Below are 25174 nucleotides of genomic sequence, written 5' to 3'. Positions count from 1 at the left end.
AAAGGAGTGTTGAAGTCCCTGGCTATTATGGTGCTGCTGTTTATCATTTTGTTTAGATCGAGTAGGATTTGCTTTATGAATCTGGGCACACCTGTGTTGGGTGTGTAAATATTTAGAATTATTATGTCTTCTTGTTGAATTGTTCCCTTTACCATTACATAATGACCATCTTTGTCTTCATTACTTTTGTAGAGTAAGTTATCTGACATGAAAACTGCTACTCCAGCTTTCTTTTGGTTTCTATTAGTATTCCATTGTGGAATATTGATTTCCATCCCTTCACCTTGAGTCTGAATGAGTCCTTATGGGTTAGATGTCTTTCCTAAATACAGCACATACTTCCCTTGTGTATATTTATCCATTCAGCCAGCCTATATCTCTTCAGTGCGGAGTTCAAGCCATTCACATTTATTGAAAGAATTGATAAGTGGAGTGGATTTCTGTTCATTCTTTTGAGCAGGACTTTATTGCTTTGTTTTATCTCTTGAGCCATTGTAGTATCTGGCCTTTGATCTTTAGCTTTTGGGTGATTTTACCCGTGAATAATGCAGCTCTGAGTACTTCCTGCAAAGCAGGTCTTGTCTTGACAAATTCTTTCAGTGTTTCCTTATCTGCAAAAGACTTTATTTCCCCCTCATATATGAAACTTAGTTTTGCAGGATACAGAATTCTAGGCAGAGCATTATTCTCTTTGAGGAGGCTGAGAATGGGATCCCAATCCCTTCTGGCATGTAAGGTCTCAGTTGAGAAGTCTGCAGTTAGTCTGATGCGTTTTCTTTTGTAAGTTACCTGCTGCTTTCACGTTATGAATCATAGGAGTGTCTTTCACATTTATTTTTACCAGTCTGATAACTATGTGTTATGGTGTTTGCCTCTTTGTGATGAATCTTGCAGGAGTCCTTTGAGCTTCTTGTACCTGGATATCTAGATTTCTAGCAAGGCCAGGGAAAATTTTCTCAATTATTCCCTCAAATAAATTATCCAACCCGTGTGTATTTTCTTCTTTACTCTCAGGGATTCTTATGATTCTTACATTAGGCCTCTTTACATAATCAATGTTTCTTGTAAGCTTTGCTTGTTCCTCTTATTTCTCTGCTCTATCTCCATGACTAACTTTTTAAATTGATAGGTGTTGTCTTCAAGCTTCGAGATTCTTTCTTCTGCCTCATCTAACCTGTTCTTAAGGCTTTCCGTCTTTTGTAATTCCTTGAATAAGTTTTTCATTTCCACAAGTTCTGTTTGATTTTCTTTAATAATTCAATTTCTCTAGTGAATTTTTCATTCATTTCCAACACTGTTTTTATGGTTTCTTTGTGTTGGGTTTCTATTTTATCTTGTATTTCATTAAGCTTCCTTACAATCCATGTTCGAAATTCTTCATTTGTCATTTCAATATTCTGCTTTTGATTGGTATCTGTTGCTAGGGAGCTGGTGTTCCCTTTTGGGAGTGATCTTTTGCTCCAATTCTTCTTATTTCCAGAGTTCTTTCACTGATTCCTTCTCATCTGGAGCAGCTGTTACTTCTTACTTTTGGATATTCTTTTGTTTAGTTAATGACATGCCCAGTTTAATCTCTGAATCAGTATGTGGTGCTTGTGGGTGTGCAAGGGTCAAAAGTCTGTTCCCTGCATCTGGGCAAGGCTGCCCGGGAGGGGCTGAAGTGGCCCCACTCAATCAGAAAGTCTGGGTGTGGAGGTGGGGCTGTCTGAGACCCGCAATCCAGCAGTTTTGAGCAGGCCTCAGTCCTTTCAGCCCTCCCCTATTCCTCGGTTTCTCCCAGGCCTCTGCTAGTGGGAAGGACCTCAAGACAGCCAAGCTCCCCCATGATTGTGATACAGGCAGAGAGGTTCCCTGCCCAGGGTCCTGGCCTGAACTGGGAGTGTGGTCCTCCCATGGGAGGAGGAGTGCCCCACAAGCACACTGCAGCTAGGACCCACACTGTGCTCTCCCCCTTGATCTGCCCCCGCAGGCACCCACACCTCCTGAGACTAAATCACAAATATCCTCTCTGTGCTCCCAGGCTCTGCAATCGAGGCCTGGGTGCACGGGATCTGGCCTGCAGGCTTGTACCTGGGGCCCCAGAGATCAATCCCTGACCATGCCAGAGGTAAGGATGCTGGTCCTGTGTCACCCACAGGGTGCCCAAGGTGGTTCAATGTCCTTCTGCCTTGAGGCCTGTTTTGCTGTAATGGGGCTGCCAGGCAAGCAGCACCAGGGAGGGCTCATGGGCAGGGAGCTCACAGTCTGAGCACCCCTCAGTCTACTGCAGGATCCGGAAAGGAAACATCTGAGTCATGCTCACTATGGGAACCTCTGTGTGGTGGCTCCATTGTCGCTCTCTGCAGCTGTGGGTGGGGAAAGGGCAGGGGAGAAAAAGAGACTGGGTAGAGGAAAGCCAGCAATCAGCTCTTCTCCAGTTCTCTCTCTGGCAGGCAGTCCACCCAGAATGAGCCGGCTCTGGAGTCACGCAAAACACCCCAGGACCCACGGGACCCCTGTGGCTGCTGCATTCTGGGTAGCAGTTGAGAAATGTCTGTGTGGGGATAAGACAGAGCCTGAAGAGTTGAAGCCCCCTGGGGAGGACAGAGTCCGGGGTGGGTTGAGAAGCAATATGATGCCTGCTGTTTTGCTTGGGTCTGTAGCGTGGGAGGCCCCCTGAGGGGGCAAGAAGCTCCCCACTCACCGGTGGCAGCAGTCTCTGGACTTGTGGGGGTAGAAGGACTCTGCAGCTGCTCGGAGCGTGCGGATGGTGGGCGAACCCAACCTGGAGGGCGAGGTCAGGGCCACGCAGGCAAGACGCAGCGAGGGCCTGGAGGGCGGGCGCAGGTGAACACGCTGCAGTCTGCGTCTTCGGCACAAGGTTTCCCCGGATGCCAGGTCAGATGAGTGGAGAATGCAGCTCTCTCAGCCTGCCCAGAGCCCGCTGCAGCTGCTGCCTGAGGCCTCTCGGGGCAGAGCCTGCTGCACCCAGTGCCAGAGGCCCCAAGCCGGGACTGGGGTGAAGCTAGGAGCAAAGGCTCTGCCTGAGAGCCCTGAGGCCGGGGCCATGCGGATGCGGTGCAACCCAACCTGGAGTGCAGGCTCGGGCCAAGCAGGCTGCAGGCTGCCTCCCAGGCACACGGGTCCCGTGGATGCCACGTCAGATGTGCAGAGGTTGCAGCCCTCCCCTCCCCACCCAGAACCCGCCGAAGTGGTCGCCCAGAGCCCTTCAGGTGAGCGCGCGCTGGTCTCCCGTCAATTCCCGTGCCCAGGTCCCACTGAACGCTAGGGGCAAAGCTTCTGGGGTATGGCTCAGGGAAGCCGCCAATCAGTCCAGTCCCTCCCAGCCGGTGTGGTCCCGGCGCGTGCACCCGAGAGTTCAGGATGGCCCCGCTGTTGCCTCTTCCCCACGGAGGCTGCTGTCTAGTGCAACGCTCTGCGCTGACCCCAGGCACATCGAGTCTGAGCGGCAGGAGGGCTGGTGGGCGTTCTCTTGCGGGGGGATCGCGCTGCCCGGCGCTCTGCTCTCTGTTGCTCTCCTGGCGCTCTCCAAGCTCCGTACATATGCGTATCTCCCCGTCGCCCTTATTTCCGCACTGAGCGACCCACGTTGCTCCTCTGTGCATTCACAGTGCTGCTTAGAGCGTCCGCACGCCGGCAGCTGCCCGCACTCTTCCCCTCTTCCCTGCCCGCGGTGAGCGGGCTGGCCCCTCTAGTCCGCCAGCTTCTCCTCGGAAGGGTCGCTTTTGGAGCTTAGACACTGCTCTGCAGAAATGGAGAATTGACACTCGACAGCGGTGGGTGGAGAGTCTCTCTGCACCACAGGGAGGAGAAGAGCGGCATGAGTCTGGGAGTCCGGAAGGCCGGGCACTGCCAGGCCTGGGGCCTGCGGGGGCGGGGGGCTCGGGTCGGGACAGGGAGCCACGCTGCAGGGCGTGGGGCGGCTAGGCAGGAGGAAGCCCCTTCTCCAAAGCACCTCTCTCGCTCCTCCCCAGGCTTAGCATCTTCCCCCTGCTTCAACTTGGACGCAGAGCAGCCGACAACCTTCCGCATGGACAGTGCTGGGTTTGGACACGGTGAGGTCCAGTCCGCCCACTCCTGGTGGGGGCTCCCATCACTCCCCTACCTGCGCATGGCTGTCTTCCCCGCAATGCCCCCGTTATTTGCAAACCTTCTTCTCTGTCTGGTGCGGCAACTGTCCCCAGGTTATGAATATATGGACTGAAGGTAGGCACTGTCTTGCCGTCACAATAATTGCAGCTAACATTTATTGAGCACCGAGTGACAGACACAGTGCCAAGCACGTTGTATGTGGACGCTGATTAGTCCTCAAGACAACCTGGTGACATAGCAATCAGCCGTTCAGCAAATATTTACTGAGCACCTACTATATGTCTCAGGAGCTGGGTGCACACCAGAGAATAAAACAGACAAAAATCCCTCCCATGCAGAATTTAAATTGTCATTAATCTCCATTTTACAGATGAGGAAACTGAGGCTCAGAGAGGTAATGCCAACTTGCTGCGGTGGCAATGGGCTCTGCATCCACACTCTTAACTGCAGTGTTCTTTGCTCCCCACAGGGTTGTGGTTGGAGCCCCCCAGGAGATAAAGGCTGCCGGCCAAACAGGCGGCCTCTACCAGTGTGACTACAGCGAGCCCACCCGCCTGCAGGGCGAGTCATTGCCCCACCCGGCTTCATGCTCTGGGGCCTGTAGGGTTCACAGGAGCTTCACTTCCCAGCTCAGCTCTGTCTGCAGACCCTCACCTTCCGACAGGCCTCCCCGCCTGTCACACCCCTGCTGCCCTGAAGCTCTGTCAAGACCTGGAAGCCCACTCACCTGTCAGACCTCCTGGTCTCCCAGGTTGAGGCAACCCCTGCCCAGCTCTTACACAGCCTTCTCTGTCCCTGGGGCTAACCATGCACATATCTGTCCCCTCAGTCCCCCCAGAGGCTGTGAACATGTCCCTGGGCCTGTCCCTGGCAGCTGCCACCAGCCCCTCCCAGATGCTGGTGAGTTGCCCCGGGTCACAGGAGGGCCCTGAGGGGAGGAGTGGGGACCGGGGCTGTTGGGGCTGGGGTCTTGTGGGAGTGGAGGTGCTGGAATGGGAGGTGAGAGGGAGCAGGGGCAGTCTCCCCACCAGCCCCCTCTGTCCCCAGGCCTGTGGCCCACCATGTACTGTGCATGCAGGGACAGCGTGCACTTGACTGGGTTCTGCTTCTTGCTGGCTCCCGGCTCCCGGCTGCCCTGCAGGGTGAGCGTTCTGGGCCTCCAGGTCGTTTGAGGAGCTCACACATCTCACCGGGGCAGGAGCGGGGCCAGAGGCGCGCTTGCCAGAGCAGACAAGAAACAGGGGGTCTGGAAACAATAGTTACCGGATGGGCTAGTGGTTCCAAACATGGCTGGAGACTCGCCGCCGGCTTTCACGCCCTGGCCCATCGCCATGATGCCGCATGCCCTGTCCTATGACTGTACCTTCTCGAGCCTCAGTTTCCTCGTCTGTTCGATGGGGATAATAGCACACCCAACACTGAAGTAACATAAGGCGATCCGTGGCCAGGGTTTAGCACAGCGCCTGGCATGAAATGAGGGCTCAGTTAATGCCAGCTACTATTATTTTTGGAGAGAAAGGGATTCATTTTCATCCAGCGGGCCCTGGGATATAAGCACTGGTTTGTGCAGTCTGAGCAGCGTGCACAGGCACCTGTGTGTACATGTGCATGTGTGTGCGTGTGTGTGTGCACTGTGGGTGCGGCTCCCCTTGTGCTGATGGGGCCGAAAGAAAAGGAGGCGGAACAGTGGGCGTTCAGACAAGCCCATGGCGGATGGAGGCCAGTTTGGTTGCACATTTGCTCTTAAGCCCTTGGGGAGACTGACATCTGGCCGCTGATGGGGTGCCCCTTCCAGCACCTCCATGGGCCTAGACTCCACCCCAGGGCCTACGCACCCAAGAGAACACCCAGGACCACTCTTTCTGGTGGGGGCCCCTGGGGCAGAAAGGGGAAGCTGGGAGGGAGGAATGGAAGGGGTCTCCCCTCCACGAGCTGGAAGAGCTTCCTTTTCTGAGGACAGTTTGTGCCATCACCCAGACAGGGAGTGGGGCCCATATTTAAGCAGAGAATAGAATATGCTCAGTGTAGCTGTTGCCCAGGGTGACATTAAAACTAAACCTGAAGTACCATTCATCACTGAACAATGACGACACACACTGGCCAGGGGCTAGAGCCGGGTCCTGTCACTGCTGGATGGTGGGATGTTGGGAGTGGAGGAGGGGGTGGGTCCAGGGGAGGGGCACAGAAGGCCAAGGTGGGAGGAGGAGGCCCTCAGCTTCCCATCTAGCCCGGGGGAACTTTCGCTTTTTTATCAGCTAGGCTGTCTGCCCCAGGGAGCACAGCTTGGTCACAGCTGTAGGCTGTTTGTGAGGCCTTAAGGCACGGAAGGGCCTGTTCTAGGCAGGGGTTAGAGAAGGAGAGGGCCCAGGGTACAGGCCAGGACTCTGATCGCCAGACTAGGGGCTTAGGGGGAGGAAGTAAATTGGGGGAGTGACTTCTCGTGGCCCGGAGGCTAAGGTCCTGGAACAATGCTATCTCCATCCCCAGAGTGTCCAAGACAGAAGCATGACATTGTATTCCTGATCGGTGGCTCGGGAAGCATCTCCTCTGACAATTGTCATGAATAACTTCCTGACGAGCCAGTTCCAGAGGCCCAGCGCCCAGGTGTGCCCTTGGGGGAGGCAGCCGGGCACTGTGGGGGAGGCTGTCGGGGGAGGCTGGGGATGCTGGTGCAGGAGCCTCAGCCCCCAGCCCCCTGTGGTCCCGCAGTTCTCCCTGATGCAGTTCTCCAGCACATTCCGGACACGCTTCACGTTCAACGACTTCATGCACAGTTTACACCCCCTAAGCCTGCTGGATTCCGCACGCCCGCTGGGAGGGAGCCCTCACAGCCACAGCCATCCAGTCCTGTGAGTCCCCGCTTCTCCCAGGTGCTTTCCTTTGGGGCTCATCTGTCTCCACGAGGAAGGGATAGGCAGGGACTGGAGTCCAGCCGGTGGGACCCTTGCCAACGGGGAGCCTCTGGTGGGGACTGGAGGCTCCAAGAGGAGCCAGGGCCTAGTGTGGCTTTGCTCGCAGGCTCTGGGTCCTCTTTTCTCCCAACAGAAACCAACCGTTCACTGCTTCAAGTGGGGGCCACAAGGGTGCCACCAAGGTCCTCATCTTCATCACCAACGGCAGAAACTGGGCGACCGCCTGGATCACAGGGATGTCATCGCTGAGGCTGAGGCGGCAGGTGTCATCCGCTTCGCGATTGGGATGACACCCCCCCCACTCTCATCGCCTCCTGTCAAGGCAACTGCCCCCAAGCACAGAAAGCCCAGCCTCTCAGCCTTTCCCTGAACTCCCTGATGCTGTCTGAGCCTCGTTTTTCTCATCTGTACACTGCGTGTTCTAATATAGACCCTGGGGGTTGCTGGAGGGTGTCGGCACCCTGGACACACACGGGCATTTAATATATTATTTTTACTGAGTTGATCTTTGTTGGAGACAGGTCGGATCGGCTTTTCAAAATATGCATGCCCGGAAAGAATGAACCAACATTGCTTCGAAGCCGTCCCACGAACACATACTTGAGGTGGAGAACTTCGCTGCTCGGAGAGATGTTCAGAAGCAGCTGAAGGAGAAGATCTTTGCCACGGACGGTAAGTCGGGGCAGAGCTACTCGCTTCCGAATCCCTCAGCCGAGTCCCCCATGTCACAGGCACCGCCCCTCCCTGTAGATACTGCTCCCCAATCTCATAGTCTCCCAAAGCTGAGGTGTCCTTCCTGGTCCTGCCAAGCCCACCGTCCCCCCTGGATCCCCAGTGTCGCCTCCCCCAGGCCCGGAGACCACAAGCAGTAGTTCTTTGCAATTGGAGATGTCCCAGGAGGGCTTCGGCTCTGCGTTCACACCCGTGAGTGGGGCCTCCTTAGGCTGATGATGTAGGATGGGGGGAGGAAGGGAGGCAAGAGTGGGGGCTGGGTGGACGTGTGGGGCCGGTGGCGGTGGCAGGCATTCCTCTGCAGCAGGCTGTCTTCCTCCTCTGACTGCTCAGCCCTGGAACCCTTCCCTCCCAGGATGGACCGGTTCTGGGGGCTGTGGGGAGCTTCAGCTGGGCCGGAGGTGCCTTCCTGTACTCCCCAAACATGAATCCCACCTTCATCAACATGTCTCAGGAGAATGTGAACATGACGGACTCTTACCTGGGTGAGAACAGGCCGGGGGTGGGGGGCAGCCGGAGAGGAGCTGCCTGGGCAGGGCAGGAGCCTGGGGGGCTTCGTGCTGAGGCCTGGCCCCCTCAGGTTACTCCAGCGAGCTGGCCCTGTGGAAGGGGGTGCAGAGCCTGGTCCTGGGGCCCCCCCGCCATCAGCACACCGGGAAGGTTGTCATCTTCACCCAGGAGTCCGGGCAGTGGAGGCCGAAGGCCGAAGTCGCAGGGGCCCAGGTTGGGCATGGAGGCAGCCAGAGGGGAACCCGAGGGTGGACTCGGTGGCCAGGGGCAGGGAAGGAAGGAATGGAGGGGATGGGGCCCTTGGGGGAGGTCCTGGTGCCTGGGGAGAGGCAGGACCTGGCCCAGAAGGGGGTCCCTCTGGCGGGGCGGGCAGGATGACCTGAGGCTCTGCCCTCCAGATCGGCTCCTACTTCGGGGCCTCCCTCTGCTCCGTGGACGTGGACGGAGACGGCGGCACCGACCTGGTCCTCATCGGGGCCCCCCACTACTACGAGCAGACCCGGGGGGGCCAGGTGTCTGTGTGCCCCCTGCCCCAGGGGGTGAGGGGCTGGTGGCCCTGGGCTGGGTGGGGTCCGGGTGTGGGGTGAGGGGTTGCCCAGGTAGGGGCCTGGCACTGGTTTTGTCGTGCAGCCGAGCAGGTGGCAGTGTGAAGTCATTCTCCACGGGCAGCAGGGCCACCCCTGGGGCTGTTTTGGGGTGGCTCTGACAGTGCTGGGGGATGTGAATGGGGACAAGCTGACGGACGTGGCCATCGGGGCCCCGGGAGAGCAGGAGAAGCGGGGTGCTGTCTACCTGTTTCATGGCGCCCCAGGACTCGGCATCAGCTCCTCCCACAGCCAGGTGAGGCCTGCTCACTGTTCCTGTCACTGCAACAGCCTCCTCCTTGCTTCTCCCCCTCTTTCACGCGCCACCCGGAAAGCCTTCCGTTTTGCTCCTCTGACCTCCCCTGCCCAGCTCTGGGCACCTCGTAGGCAGCAAGAAAAATCTTGGAATTTGAGGAATGGGAACATCGAGGGGCACATACCCTGCTTCGTACCGGGACTTGACGCTTGGGTGGCTTCTCCCACCCGGGACTTTTAATCCCCCACTGGCCAGAGAGGGACGGGAGAAGTGAAAGTAAAAGGGAGGGGGCGGGACAGGTTTGAGAAGAGAGCTTTGGAAAGGAGACTGTAGCGGAAGCAGATCTGAACAGAAAAATCGGAAAGGAGAGACGAGGGGCAGGGAGCGAAGGCAAGCAGAGGCGAGGATCTCGGGGACGCCAGACAGAGAGAAGGGAGCTCTTTGTGTCCAGCTCACCACGAGGGCGCAGGTTAACGACGAAATAAGAGCATAGCACTGGGAATATCGTAGATGCATTTATTTGCTGGAGTCCTTCATAAATATTTGATGAGCGGAATGCTTGGTGCTGCCCTGCTATCTGTACAAGGAGCTGCTGGAGTTGGTTTTATCATTTCCATGTTTTGTAGAAAGAAACTGAGGCTCACAGGGGCTGCCAGTCCCTGCCTAAGGCCCCACAGCTAGTGGTGGCCAGGCCAGGCCGGGGGTGACCTGGGGTCTGGCCTCAAAGCCTGATCTGTCAGCCACTGAGCTGCCCACGGCAGCGTGAAGGCTGCCTGGAACCCAAGAGGAGAAGAAAGACGATCTGTGCTTCGCTGGGGTTTGCTGGGGAGCTACGAAAAGGAAGGGACAGGTAACTGCCAAGGCGAGTGACAGGGGACTGCCGCTGGTGAGCCCCAGGCATGGAAAGGGAGCGGGAACCAGAAGAGGCTGGAGACAGGGGCCTCACCTGGCTGTGGGAGGAGCTGATGCCGAGTCCTGGGGCGCCATGAAACAGGTAGACAGCACCCCGCTTCTCCTGCGTGGGTCCCAGCTGTGTGATCCTGGTCAGGTTCCTCACGTCTCTGTGCTCAGTGTCCTCATCTGCAAAATGGTGATAATAATAGAAGCAGCCTCCTTGAGCTGCTACTGTGAGGATCAATGGATTAGTGCACCAGATGCTTAGACCAGCGCTGGGCACACAGTGGGTGTTATACTATTAAATCTGTGATTGTTATAATTATTGTCAATATGACTTAGCCACTGAAGGGGATCTAAAGAAGAGGGTAAAAGATTTTGCTGTGAATGACGAGGGCTCGCATGTCATGAAACTGCAGGACGGCCACACCAACTTGCCACAGTGGCTTAGAGGTGCAGGTGCACAGACCCTGGTTACAGATTCCAGCTGGGTTATGCCTGCAAGGCCCGACTCCAGGAGGACGGCTTCTTGAATTTGCTGCCCCACTATGGTGTTCCCCTTCTTTCTCCTGCACCCCACTACACACAGGCATGCCTTGTTTTATTGTGTTTCACCTGATGGTGCTTTGCAGATATTGCATTTTGTTTTCTTTTTTTACAAATTGAAGGTTTGCGGCTGCCCTGTGTCGAGTGAGTTTATCAGTGCCATTTTTTCAACAGCATGTGCTTATTTCACGCCTCTTTGTCACATGTTGAGAGTTCTCACAACATTTCAAACCTTTTCATTTTTATTACATTTGTCATGGTGATCTATAATCAGTGATCTTTGATGTTACTGTCATAATTGTTTTGGGGCGCCATGAACCATGTTCATATAAGATGGTGAACTTAATCGATAGGTGTTATGTGTGTTCCGACTGCTCTGCTGACTGGCTGTCTCCTGTCACTAGTCCTCTCCTTGGGCCTCCCCTATTCTCTGAGACACAACAATGTTGAAATTAAGCCAATTAATAACCCTGCAATGGCCTCTAGGTGGTCAAGTGAAAGGAAGAGCCTCTCACTTTAAAACAGGAGTTAGAAATGGTTAACCTTAGTGAGGAAGGCAGCCGAAAGCTGAGACAGGCTGAAAGCCAGGCCTCTTGTGCCAAACAGCCAAATACTGAATGCAAAGAGAAAGTTCTTGAAGGAGATTAAAAGTGCTACTCCAGTGAGCACGCGGTTGATAAGAAAGTGAAACTTTCTTACATGGCTGACATGAAGAAAGTTTGAGTGGTCTGGCCACAATATTCTCTTAAACCAAAGCCTAATCCAGAGCAAGGACTTAAATCTCTTCAATTTGTTTGTTTGTTGTTTTTTTTTTTTTGAGACAGAGTCTCACTCTATCACCTGGGCTAGAGTGCCGTGGCGTCAGCCTAGCTCACTGCAACCTCAGACTCCTGGGTTCAAGCCATCCGCCTGCCTCAGCCTCTTGAGTAGCTGGGACTACAGGGGAGTGCCACCACACCGGGCTGATTTCTTTTTATTTTTAGTAGAGACGGGCTCTCACTCTTGCTCAGGCTGGTCTTGAACTCCTGACCTCGAGCTATCCTCCCGCCTCGGCCTCCCAGAGTGCTAGGATTACAGGCGTGAGCTACTGTGCCCGGCCTGTTAGATATAACTTTAAGGTAGATTCCAGGAAACTTTGTCACTACTTCATGGAGTCTCTTTGGAACACTAACAAATGCTCACTTGCCTTTTTTCACCTGCCTTTGCCTAAAAACAGCTGTGCCCGACACACGTCAGCTCCCCAGCTGGGGGCCAGGGCGCCAGCTACAGCCTCAACCACTTCATCTTCCGTGGAGGCTCCCAGGTCAGCCTGGCTTCCCCCCACCCCACCCCGCCCTGTCCTACTCCCCTGTGACACCCCTCCCCACCCACCGGTTCCTGCCTGTCCCTCGGATCACCTTCCTGGCTGCTTCTGACGCCTCCCCACGCTGTGCTGGGAGACCGGCTGCTGCCGACAGCCAGCGTGGGCAGGTGAGCTGGGCAGGGCCAGGCAGTGCCCTCACCCCCAGCCTCGTACCCCATCCTCCTCCTCTGGGGCACCTGGCAACTGGGCCTCTCTTCTTTCTCCAGTGAGATTAACACCCCAGAACCAGCACGACCACCGCCCAGCTGGAGCTCTGGTGCAGCCCGCCATCGGCCATCTGTGCAGGTGCCCCGCTGCGGCTTCGAAAGGGTCCTTCTCCATCACCCCCTGGGGGCTGGGTCTCACCCCTGCCGCAGCATCTGGGGTGTTTCAGGTTTTATCATCATCCTTTCAAGTGGCAGATGATACTGCTAGCGCGCTTATTAGTCAACAAGTGTTTATCGTGGGTTAGTTATGATAATAATAATTGTGATAGTATTATCATTATATCCTACTTCTAGTAGAGGTTACAGGTCTCAGGAGACTTTTTCAAAGATGCCAAGATTCTCTTGTGTTCCCTAGATGTGAGACATGTTCCTATCTTCCATGTTCATTTAACCGCACTGAGGAGCAAAGTTACTGTGATCCAAGCCAGACTGTCACCAAGGGCCAGCGGAGCGCTGCGCCCTGGGCTGAGGCGGGTTTCCCAGAGGAAACCTCCCCCTGTAAGGGGAGGCCTCGGCTAAACACTGCAAGGCCCACAGCATCGGGCGAGGCCAACCGCGATCTCAAAGGGGCCCTTGGCATTCGGACAGGCAAATTCTTCTCTGGAAGGAGCGAGCCCCCGGCGCCCCCCACCCCCCGTCCCAGTACCCTCGGGGAAGGATAGGGGCAGACAACCCGCCAGATGCAGAGGCGGGGTGTCAAAGAGAAGCTGGATAGAAAGAGCCTTCAAATGCTGCCCAAGGAGGGTGAAATGAGGTGTCTGAAACTGAGCCACGTGTTTTAGTGGCCCCCCATCAACGACGCCTTCCTAGCGCTCGCTGGGTCAGGCACAGTGCGGTGGCTACTGTCCATAAACTCACCCGCTACTCAGCAAAGATTTATTGAGCCCCTATTATGTGTACTCAAAACAGACATAAACCCCTATTCTTGTGGGCTATGCCTTGTCAGATGTTCTTTTCCTGCCTAGAGTTTCCACTCTCACTCGCACCTGCGAGTTGGCGGTTTCCAGCCAGGTGCACACTCTGAACTCGTCTGCTGGAGCGCACGGTGGAGGGGGGAGGGTTCTCACACCTCCTTGCAGGGGACCCACAAGCAGGGCACCTCCTCTCTAGGCATGTGTGGCCCCACAGCTCAGCCACACTCTGCAGACGTGACTCTGTGGGGTAGGGGACACTTGGAGGGGGCCCCAGGGCCAGGCTGGGGCATTTCTCGGGGGTCTTTTGGCAGAGGAGTGATGAGACTTTGGAGTAGGAGTGGTTAGCTGGAATTTGGACTATGCAGGCAAACGGACAGGTACATGACGACTGGAGCAGTGAGGGGTGGAGGTGAGACCAGCCACCCATGTGAGTGTCCCTGCTGGCCACTGTGTCCCCACCCTTGGACCCAAGTAGGCCTCAGGAGGTGTTGTTAAACTGAGACCCAGTGAAGAGTCTGCTGTTGGGCCCTCCCTCCCCTCCAAGCCCCAGGCCCAGAAAAGCCAAGGAAACAGGAGAGAAGGGCCCCCAGGAGGCTTGTGGGGGACCAGAACGGGGCAGTGCTCAGTAGCTGCTGGCCGACAGCATCAGCCTGAGTCTCTCCAAGTCTGTGCTGTGTCCCATGTGCCCCCAGCATCCTGCCTACCCACGAAGGACTGAAAGGAAAGCAGAGGTGCAGAGAGGGCCGGCCCTGGTCCTGTTCCCCTGCGGGTCAGTGGTGGAGCCCACAGCTCCATTCGCTGCACCCCTGCACAGCCCCCAGCAGTCCTTTCTGCAGGCAGCTTCTGCAAGCACCTCGCACCCATCCTGAAGCCCAGCCCTACTCCCTAAACCCTCCTTTAACCCAGGTCAGCCGCAGACCTCATTCCAGGTCACCGCAAGGTCCCACTGACCACCTGTCCCCTCATGCTCCAGCCAGAGCCTCCTCAGGAGGCCCCTGTACAGTCAAGCCCACTCGTGCCTCTCCTCTCTCCAGCCACGAGCAACCCACCAGGCCCCTCGACTTCTCTGCCTCAGAGGAGGAAATCAGCGTGGCCAGGCACGTGGTGGAGGCCCAGGGGCTTCGGCTGGGGTGGGGGAGGGACGAGGGCTTTGCTGTGGGCTCTGCTCTCACTGGCCTCTGTGCAGGTGACCAACCTGGGACGGAGGGACCTACCTGTCAGCATCAACTGCTGGGTGCCCGTGGGGCTGAACTGAGTGGCTGTGTGGACAGAGGCGAGGTCTCCCCTCCGCAGGGGCCCAAGGGCCACGCGTGGCTCCTGCACGGTGCCCTTTGCCCGGGTCCTGTGTGCCCTGTGAAGCCCTGAAACAGCTGTGTCTTCTCCTGGAACCTGCCCGTCAGTGCTCTGTGGAGAGAACGGTTGCCCCGGAGTCTGACTTCCTGACTCACTTGCAGAACCCTGTGCTGGCGAGGAGGGCTCTGGGCTGCGCCCCGCATGAAGCCCACGACAGAGGAACTTAGTCTGGGAATCCACGTTCCCTGCCATCCTGCCGAGCCCGGCTTGCGTGCAGACGCGGCTGCTTCCCTCAAGTCGCACAGTTCACGCTGTCTTCTGCCTGCAGACTCGTCTGTCTCAGCCCAGTGCTACTTCTCTGTCCCTAGGACTGCTCCATTGCTGGCTGCCTGAGGTTCTGCTGTGACGTCCCCTCCTTCGGCATCCAGGAGGAGCTTGACTTCATCCTGAAGGGCAACCTCAGCTTCGGCTGGGTCAGCCAGGTGTGTAGGCCCCACGGCACAGCCCCTGCCCCAGACTCAGTGGTGCCTGATGTGCCTGTGCCCGTCCTCAGGCCAGGGCTTCCCTGGAACTCTGAGCACCCCCCAGAGCCAATTCCACAGGTTCCCCCCCCGCCCCTTTCTTTTGGAGACATTGCGGAAGAAGGTGTTGGTCGTGAGTGTGGCCGAAATCACGTTCGACAGGTCCGCGTATTCCCAGCTTCCAGGACAGGAGGCGTTTATGAGAGCCCAGGTAGTGACTGTGTGGCGGGCGGTGGCCAGGCTGGTGAGGGGCTGCCGGTGCCAAGTCTGCAATGCTGGGTGGGGGCCTGCAAGCCTGGAGGGAGGAGGGAGGAAGGTCTCCGGGCAGGACAGTTGTCCCTAAGCACATAAGTGCTTCTGCATTTCACCCCTGGGAGCAGGGCCTGGGGAAGGGTTAAAGGTTTGGGAACTCTGGGAGGAGTCTGTGACAGCAAGAAGCCTGGCAGTCTGTGACGGGGTCACCTCCACTCTAGATGAAGATGGTGCCGGAGGAGTATGAGGTCCACAAGCCCGTCCTGCTCACGGTGGGCAGCTCTGGGGGGTCTGCTGCTTCTGGCTCTCGTCACGCCGCACTGCACGAGGCGAGTGCTCGATCCCGCTGCTGACAACAGCCTTGGAGCCGCTTTCTGCAGTGGAAGGAAGCTCACCCGGCATTAGACTCCATTCTCGCCAGGTCGCAGCGGGAAACCCCTCCCCACTGCGATCTTGCCGGTCCTGAGTGTGTCCCGACTGTGCCTCCCGTGTGATTCTCAGGGCTCCTCTAACCTCTCTCCCTCCCTTTCCGCGCTCTCCACCTTTCTACGTTTCCCTTGGCAACAGATTGTAACACAAAAGCATGGACCTGGCTTTGAACCCGATACCAGCACAGATTCTGTCTTTCTTTGGCCGCAGGCAAGTGCCTGGTCCACTCTGGATCTTGCTCTCTCAGTGTGGAGGTGATTCTGCCCAGCTGGCAGGATCCTGGCTGAGCCTAAATGACACAATGTGTATAAACTTCCTAGCGCAGTGCTTTGAGCACAGTAGGGGTCCCCGCAATGGTGGTCCCTCCCGCTGTCCCAGTCAGCTCTATTCCTCTTTTCTGCTGGGCAGACTTCGTGATTGTCTCCTCTTTCCTCCCACGCAGCTTGGCTTCTTCAGGCGGCAGTACGAGGAACTGATGGAGGAAGCAGCAAAGAGACAGATTGCCCCGGAAACGGGACCTCGGACCCCCTGCTTGCTCAGTGAGAAACTCCCTCCTGTTCTCCTTTGGAGCTGCCCTACCCTGAGTGGTTTCCTGGCTTTCTTATTCTCACCTATGTCAGGCCCAAGAAAGAGGAGACATTCCACCCGAGGGGGGCTGGGGTCAGTCTGCTTTCTCTCTGTGGGAGAATGTAGTGTTTTTGCACAGGGTGTCTTGCATAGGAAGGGCCATTTGTCTTGTCAAGGCTCCAGATGGAAACCTTCAGGACAGGGTCCTTGCTGTGCCTCCTAGAGGACTGGACTTGGAATTTCTACCAGGTACACGGACAGCAGCACCAGGCCCTGGTCTCTCTCCCTCCACTAGCCACCAGTGGTCTTTCTAAAGTACAGTACTGAGCAAGCCACTCGTCCTCATCCATGACTCTCATGGTAATGTCTGAACTCTGCAGCTTGATGTTGGAAGCCCAGTCCCACCTCTAGAAGGTGGGCTCCAGAGCACACAGTGCAAGATGGCCTGTCCCTCCTTGTCATCCTCATTGCTAGTGAAATGCTGTCAGCATCAGCTCTCAGCTTGGGGCTTTCAGTCCAGGTTTCCCAAACCAAACTGGGGATGAAGCACCTGCACCTTGGCATTTGCAAGGCTGGCTTCCTGCACTGGTCAGCACTGGTGGCTGGGAGGGAGGAGCATCCCCTCGGGAGGGACAGTGCCCCATGCTACTGCAGCTCAACCAGCTCCAGGGTCAGAAGGGCTCAGGTCGCTTCCATTTTTCTGTGGCTTCCAATATAGTAAATGAAGAAATGCCAAAACATGGTTATTACAAAGTGTGTATTTTAAATGTTTGCCTTAATAAATTAAAACATGCACAAAAGGATGTATGTGCCTTTGTTGGGAAATATGTCAAAGGTCTAAAATTAAGGCCTTTTATGGATATGAGTCCTGGACAATGACACCCATGGGCTCCCCTTACCATGTTGGACCCTGGCCAGCCCTGAGGCCTGGGGCTCGGGGTAAGACACTTAACCAGAGCAGAGGTTATGAACATCCCTGTGTTGGGGGGACCTGACCTCTTAATCTACTCACTCCATTCTCAGGGCTGTCGCTGAGAGGAAGCTGACAGAGCTGTCAGGTGCAGGGACGAAGATAGAGAGGGGCAGCCCTCAGGGGCTACTCTTCCTCCTGGAAACGTCCTTGGAGTGAGCCAGTACCCAGGTGCTTCTTACAAATCCTAGGCTGTGTTGCGGGGCGCACTGGTTGCATGTGGTTAGTGACTGGAGAGCACTTTGGAGTCCCATATCAGGAGCCTGCTGCCTCCAGCAAGGTCATTCTTCTCATTATGCCACCATCCTCCATTGAGCTGGCGGTCACCACGTGGAAGGTATTGGAGAGGTCCCCCTGCTGCTGCCACCGGCAAGGCACTCGGGCCATGTGGATGTTGTAATTAGAACAGAAGGGGGAGGCAGGCGATCACGGGATTTGAAGGGAAGCTGAAAAGTGGCCGTTCACCTCCATCCAAAAATATCTCCCCCACATATCAGCATAGGGTCCAAAATCCCTTTAGATTTTGAAGCTTTTGAGTCCCCAGAAGGACCAATTATTATATCCTCAGGTAGGGCCTCAGGAGATGAAGCTTTTGTGAGAATTTGATCCTAGAGTGGTGTTTCTCGAAATATATTCCATGAACCACTGGTGGTCACTGATGATCTCCTAACTGGTAAATTTTAGAGAAAGAAAGCAAGAAAATATTTAAAACTGGTGATTTGCACAGAAACAGTGTTACATCCTTAATAATTGTGTTCTTAAATGTTGCACATGGACCCCAAGGACTACAGTGGGCTCTTGCCTAACATTCAGGCAATAAGGTGCTATTTTCATGTACTTTTCCTTTTGTTTGTTATTGTTTACATTCATTATATTTGCATTTTCAGTTGCTATTGCATTATATCCTCAAATCACAAAAATAGATCAATGGCTCAAAAGCATCAAGTTGTGATAAAATAATACAATTGCCACAATTTAGAATAATGTCATCAAAATCAATATTGATTTTTAAAAATTGAGTCTAGTGCACATGTAGCGTAGAAATGTATGAATGCTGGGATAAGTGATCACGAGCCAAAAAGCTAAACTATATGTAGAAAACATTGTAGCACTTGAAAATTGGATTGTGTTGGTGCCACTATGTATTTGTTTCTATTCTGTTGTTCAAATAGTAGCATGAAGCTATCAAAGCTTTTGTGTCATTTTCAAACAAAGCATAATGACCTCTCAGGTAAAGCAATAGAGACTTCTTAGTACAACTGCAGCATATAGCTTTCCCATCCAAAATCAATTAATGTTATCACTAAATACAGCAAAACTACAATGACATAAATCTAAGTTGCTCTTATAGCAAAAGAAAGTGCAAGTAACATAATTTCCAAGGGGCATGTAGAAACAGCAGTGAAGATAATACCTGACTGGAAGGCTGGTTTGTGCTACAAGTAACAGCAGGGAAAATAGTGCACGAGAGTATAAAAGGCCTTTACACAACAAGAGGTCTAGGCACAAGTGTTGTTTAAGTGGCTCAGCAGTGACATTAAGATGCAGATTCTTCAATTTAATTCTATGTTTGGTAAAATTATTTTTAGGGCCATATTTATTTATGTCTGATTACATGGTTCTACATCTCATTTTATCTGACTTCATTAGTGCAGTTTCAGAGTTTATTCAGGACAGTTTATCTCATATGTATAAGGGAACTGGTAATTCAGTGAGAATTGTATTATGTTGATGCTTTTACAGATATCTAGAAAATAGGGCTAATGTAACTTCAATCATATTTTATCATAATTCTTTTCTTCTGTCTGCCACTGAGGTTCAAAATCTTGGGTTCGATTCTTGCTACTGGAAATTTTTAAGATACTGCAAAGTTAAGGTATCGTCGTTTTCCTGAGATTTTTTTTTCTACAGTGTATAATACTTTAGAATAGATTTTTTCCTAAAGTATACTTTTTCAAAGTTATGAACTCTTTCCTGTCTTTAAAATTGGATTACTGTAATGCTGCCCTTAAAAGTTTCTAAAATAGATCTTATATAACTTCTTTTCTAGTCTGTATTAAATATCATTGTTTCCGGTGTGTGTGTGGGAAGATGCAGACTCTTTCCAACCTTCCAATCAGTCATACTTGAGTGACTTTTGTCCTTACCATTCCCTCGTGGTTGCAAGAGTGTTGCCATAGCTCCAGGCATTGTGTCCTCAGATAACTGCATCCAAAGACAGGAAGAGCAATTTCTCTTCATATCTCTCTGTTTCAGGGAGGTAAATCTTCCCCATAAATTCTCCTATTCCCCCTTAGGTCTCATTGACTAGGATTGAGTCAAATTTCGTCCCATTGGCTGCATGGACTGCTGAGAAAGTGAGCATTACTTTTTGCAGGCTTAATAACAAGAGGTAGCTCTGCCAGCCAGGAAGGTGGCAGGGCTGGGGGCTGTTGGACAGGCTACCTACAGCATCTGGCAAATGTTATGCTTGAAGAATAAGCTGTGGGCAAAATTCCTTTGTCAAGGAGCAGCTTGGACATTGTGTAATGTCAAAAGTATACACAGGAATAGCAGCGGTGGCTAACTCTCATGTGAGGGCAAGTAAATATGCCACTTTGTACTGGGAATAAGTCACTGATGTGCAAGGTCTGAGTCAGCTCTAGCCTCTGTGCAGTGCATGTGTGGGGGGATCGTATCACTGCACCCTGAGTAACGGAAGATGAGGTTTGGTTGGTTGCTGTAATTCATGTCAATCCTGCGAGCAGTAGGAAGGATGGGCAGGACCACCACTGAGGGTACGCCAGCCTCAAGAGGCCGGTCCTCGCGTGGCTTTATTCCCAGAGGACAGGCAGCTAACAATTTACCCCTCAGACTTGACTCTGCATTTAAGAAAAGAGAGAAAATTGTGACTCTGATCAAATCATGGCCATTGAGTGTTAATCTTTTCGGTGTTGTACGGAGAAGTAGGCAAGTACGAGACTGCTTTTCACATTAAAGGAATGTCAAAGGGAAAGATAGTCATTTGGGATTTTAAAAAACTAAAAAATGTTTAATTGTGATAAAATACACATAACAAAATTTACCATCTTAAACCATTTTTAAGTGTACGACTCAGTAGTGTATTCACACCGTTGTGTGACCAACCTCAAGAACTCTTTTCGTCTTCTAAAACTGAAACCCTATGCCCGTTAAACTACTCCTGATTTTCCCTGCTCCCTGGCTCCTGGCAGCCACCACTCCACTCTCTGTCTCTGTGAAGTTGGCTACTTTGGTACCTCATATAAGCAAGTGGAATCATACAGTGTTTGTCTTTTTGTGACTGGCTTATTTCACTTAGCGTAATGTCCTCTAGGTTCACTCATGTTGTAGCATGTGTCAGCATTTCCTTCCTTTGAAAGGCTGAATAATATTCCACTGTATATACATGTATATATCACATTTTGTTTATCCATTCACCTGTCAACGGACATGTGGGTTGCTTTCACCTTTTGGCTGTTGTGAATAAGGCTGGTATAAACATGGGTGTACAAATATACTTCGAGACCCTGCTTTCAATTCTTTTGGCTATATATGCAGAAGGAGAACTGCTAAATCATGTGGTAATTCTATTTTTATTTTTATTTTTTATTTTTTTATTTATTTATTTTTTTTGAGACAGAGTGTCACTTTGTTGCCCGGGCTAGAGTGAGTGCCGTGGCGTCAGCCTCGCTCACAGCAACCTCAAACTCCTGGGCTTAAGCGATCCTACTGCCTCAGCCTCCCGAGTAGCTGGGACTACAGGCATGTGCCACCATGCCCGGCTAATTTTTTCTATATATATTTTTAGTTGTCCAGATAGTTTATTTCTATTTTTAGTAGAGACGGGGTCTCGCTCAGGCTGGTCTCGAACTCCTGACCTCGAGCGATCCACCCACCTCGGCCTCCCAGAGGGCTAGGATTACAGGCGTGAGCCACCGCGCCCGGCCTGGTAATTCTATTTTTAATTTTTTGAGGAACAATCATACTGTTTTCCATAGTGGCTGTACCATTTTACATTTCCACCAACATTGTGCAAGTTCTCTGCTTTCTTCACATCGTCACCAACAGTTATTTTTTGATTTTTGTTGTTGTTTTTGTTTGTATTGATAGTAGCCATTGTCATGAGTGCGAGGTCATATCTCATTGTGGTTTTGATTTGCATTTTCCTAATGATTCCTGACACTGAGCATCTGTCCATGTGCTTGTTGGCTATTTGGATATCTTCCTCGGAGAAATGTCTAAGTTCTTTGCCCATTTTTCAATTGGGTTGTTTGTTTTTTCTTGTTGTGTTGTAGGAGTTAAAGTTCTTTAAATATTCTGGATATAAACTCCTTAACAGATATGTGATTTGCAAATATTTTTCCCATCCTATAGGTTGCCTTTCACTCTTGATTATACACTTTGATACACGGAAGTTTTTAATTTTGATATTGTCCAACTTACCTATTTTTTTCTTTTGTTGCTTATACTTTTGGCATTATATCTAAGAAATCGTTGCTAAATCTAGTGTTATGAAACCTTTGCCCTATGTTTTCTTCTAAGAGTTTTACAGTTTTAGCTATTATGTCTAGGTTTTTGATCCATTTTGAGTTGATTTTTGTATATAGTGTAAGGTAAGGGTCCAAATTCATTCTTTTGCGTGTGGATATTCAATTTTTCCAACCTCTTGGCTCTTTTTAATTCCTTCCCCTCTTCTACCCAGGCAACTACTGATCTGCTTTCTATCACTATATATTGGTTTGCATTTTCTAGATTTTATATTAGTGGAATCATGTAGCATTTGATCTTTTTTTATTTGGCTTCTTTCACACAGCATAGTTATTTTGAGATTCATTTATATTGTTGCATATGTGTATTTTGGGAAAATCCCTGAACAATATAGAAAAACTGCCCCCCAGACTGAGAGGGAGCCAAGAGACCAAAGAACGGCTCAGACAAGTCCAGCTTGATGAGTTAGATGAATACTGGAGGTTACTTACACGGGCACTTGCTCCTGGGCAGCCTAGGAATTTCTTCCACTGGAGTTGTCTTGCATGCAAAATCCACGCCTGCCCACCTGTGATGTTGCTTTAAATGTCTTTTCAAGAGTAATGTAAAGTTTTTACATTGTATCTTTGCTTGTTGGCAGTGAAACAAATCACATGGGAGCAGTAACAATATTACAATTTCCCACTGGGCTGGGGATTTTAGTATTACAATTAACTAAAGGGCACTATAGGACAACCAAAGCCACTCTAAAGCAGGCAGGGCCAGTTTGAACAGGCTGTTTCAGGGCAAGAAAGTGCTGAGGCATCAAGGAAAGTGCTGGGCGCTTTGTGGCCCACTCCCACCAAGCCCAGCAGTTATCTTGTTACCTGCCTGATCTACTTTGTAACAACTTTGCTGAGCACTCCAGGCTAGCACAGTGTTTCTGTTACGTGATAGAGAACTTGCATTTTCTCCTGGTGTGAATACTTCATTCCTTTTTATTGCTGAGGGGTACTCCGTTGTGACCACATGGGATTGAAAAATGACTAATGAGATTTAAGACATTTCACCAGGCCGTGATGATGACCACTAGTCTAGTTTTAAAATTCTAAGTGATTTGTTCAAGCTGCACATCTCAGCAATATATTGTTTAGTATCTTAGCCTACACTTGCCTCTCTAGGGCTCAAATATTATAATTTTAAATGTTAAGGAAAAACTGCTGAGATTTCTTAGCATTGAATTATGTTATGAAGGCTGGGTACGGTGGCTCATGCCTGTAATCCCAGCACTTTGGGAGGCTGAGGTGGGAGAATTGCTTGAGCCCAGAAGTCTAAAACTGGCCTGGTAACACTTTTTTTTTTTTTTTTTTTTTGAGACAGAGTCTCACTCTGTTGCCCGGCTAGAGTGCCGTGGTGTCAGCCTAGCTCACAGCAACCTCAAACTCCTGGGCTCAAGCAATCCTCCTGCCTCAGCCTCCTGAGTAGCTGGGACTACAGGCATGCGCCACCATGCCCGGCTAATTTTTCTGTATATGTATTTTTACCTGTCCATATAATTTCTTTCTATTTTTAGTAGAGACAGGGTCTCACTCTTGCTCAGGCTGGTCTCGAACTCCTGAGCTCAAACAATCCTCCCACCTTGGCCTCCCAGAGTGCTAGGATTACAGGCATGAGCCACTACGCCCGGGCATGGCCTGGTAACATAGCAAGACCTCATTTCTACAAAAAAATGGAAAAAAAATAGTCACATGTGGTGGCACATGCCTGTAGTCTTAGCTACATTGCTTGAGCCCAGGAGTTGGAGGTTGCTGTGAGCTGTGATTGAACCACTGCAGTCCAGCCTGGGTGACAGAGCAAGACCCTGTCTCTAAAAAAAAAATTAATAAAAAATATCTAAAAATTAAAAACTAAAAAATGGTGTTATGAACTTTTTCCTGACTAGAGGTTGTGTTTTTAATGTGCAAATATTAATATATCTGTGTGATACATTAAAATTTTTTTTTCATTTTTTAAAATTGACACATGATAATTGCACATATCTATGGGGTATGTAGTGATGTTTCAATATATACATTGTATAGTGATCAGATCAGGGTAATTAGCATACACATCACCTTAAACATTTATCATTTCTTTGTGTTTGTAACATTCAATATCGTCTCTTCTAGCTATTTGAAAATATATGTTACTGCTAACTATAGTCATCCTACATACAGTGCTATAGAACAATAGAACTTATTCCTCCTATCTGGCTGTAATTTTGTAACCTTTAAAAACTCTCTCCCTATAGGCCCCTTCTCCCTACCCTTCTCAGCCTCTAGTAATCTTTGTTCTACTCTTTACTTGAAGGTGTTCTTTACTCATCAGAGAAAAACAAATAATAACTGATGTGTTGTTAGGCATAATCAAATGCTACCAAAAACAGGATTAGGAATCCATTTGCCACTGTCCCTGAATGTTAGTATTGAACTCCCGCTGTGGAATGCTCATTGACTTGGCACCTGATGAAACTCTGAAAGTAATCTGAGAAGCTTCTGCACAACTTACGGGTTCATGTTTTATCTGAAAATCCAGACCTGTCATACACAGCCATCAACACATGCTGGTGACATCAACACGTTCCTGGTGACCTATGCTTGTGAATTAAAATTTTCTATTTTAGTCAAAATAAAGACTAGGAGGAATAAAACAAAACAAAATGCTGATGTGGCACTTAAGCTGTGGGGGCCTGTGAGCCTTGCTCTCCAGTCCTGAGCAGGCACAGATCATTCTGCAGACAGGTTGCAAAAGTCTCCTCCCTTGCGCTCATTAGAGAAGATTATTCAAATATGCTGTTTTATTATTTTTTAAGTAGACATTTTTAAAAAATTATTGAAGGATGGTGGTTCTTGTAAGCGTGGAGCCCCCAGTGAGTCCCCTGAGGGTGCCGGAACCCGAGGAGCGTCTTCTACCACCGCTGCAGGAGTCGGAGCCTTGGCAGCTGGGAAGGGCCTGGGAAGAAGACGCTTTGGTGGCAGTGAGTGGTGCTCACAAGCATTTGAATATCTTATTGCCTTTTGCCCTTGTTGTTCTCTAAAAATGAGTGCAAAACAAACTTTTGCTGAGATAAGGCATAATATAAGTAAGACAAAGTTGGAGATTTTTATAGTTGCTAAAATCAGCAAAATACTAGCCTCAAGCATGGAAGGAAGTCCAAAAGTAAAGATTGTGCATGAAACTTGATACCATTCAAAATCATATCTAAAAGATGAGGTATGGTGACTATGGAGGAAATGAAGAGATCTTTAAATTTTTGGATTAAGGAGATTCACTTAAAAATTACTTTGTGATTCCAAATGCAGAGAGACGTTCACAGATCCATGGAACTAATGATGGCCTTCTGCCTGCTACATTGCCCTCAGCACAAGAGGGAGAAGGCTGTCGCCCAACTTGACCTTGACAGTCTTTGCAGAGAAGTAGGTAATGCAGCTTCACAGTTAGCAATCACAGCCCTCGGCCCAGTTTCCTGCAAGGGCATTGTCAGTGCTTCACATTTAATTTCTTCTGTCAAGCTCAAAGTAAGTAGATATAAAATTTTTGTATGGAAAACTTTTATTAATATATTGTTTGCAGTTGAAATTTAATCTATATTTTATATGTTTTAAATAACTCTCACATATATACGCA

The 25174-nt window shown here is 51.0% G+C and overlaps 1 protein-coding gene across 1 annotated transcript; it reads left to right on the top strand.

Moving 5' to 3' along the window:
• Positions 1 to 2746: 2746 nt before the first annotated feature.
• Positions 2747 to 16866, top strand: LOC123632034 (integrin alpha-X-like). Its single transcript, XM_045542169.1, is given in 31 exon segments — positions 2747 to 2826; positions 2878 to 3212; positions 3975 to 4170; positions 4562 to 4653; positions 4922 to 4996; positions 5140 to 5255; positions 6582 to 6646; positions 6648 to 6696; positions 6802 to 6911; positions 6913 to 6945; positions 7138 to 7208; positions 7211 to 7289; positions 7525 to 7676; positions 7855 to 7928; positions 8092 to 8221; positions 8317 to 8459; positions 8645 to 8785; positions 8877 to 9086; positions 9201 to 9213; positions 11743 to 11950; positions 11952 to 11996; positions 12113 to 12331; positions 13675 to 14119; positions 14196 to 14280; positions 14283 to 14317; positions 14410 to 14475; positions 14671 to 14784; positions 14933 to 15034; positions 15297 to 15358; positions 15360 to 15408; positions 15947 to 16866. Coding segments are annotated over 31 exon segments (3942 nt in total). The 3' UTR covers positions 16295 to 16866.
• Positions 16867 to 25174: the final 8308 nt, after the last annotated feature.

The sequence above is a fragment of the Lemur catta genome, chromosome 2 (genome assembly GCF_020740605.2).
Source record: "Lemur catta isolate mLemCat1 chromosome 2, mLemCat1.pri, whole genome shotgun sequence".
Taxonomy (NCBI): domain Eukaryota; kingdom Metazoa; phylum Chordata; class Mammalia; order Primates; family Lemuridae; genus Lemur; species Lemur catta.
Note: the sequence above shows the minus strand (reverse complement) of the source record. Positions and strands in the feature narration are given on the sequence as shown.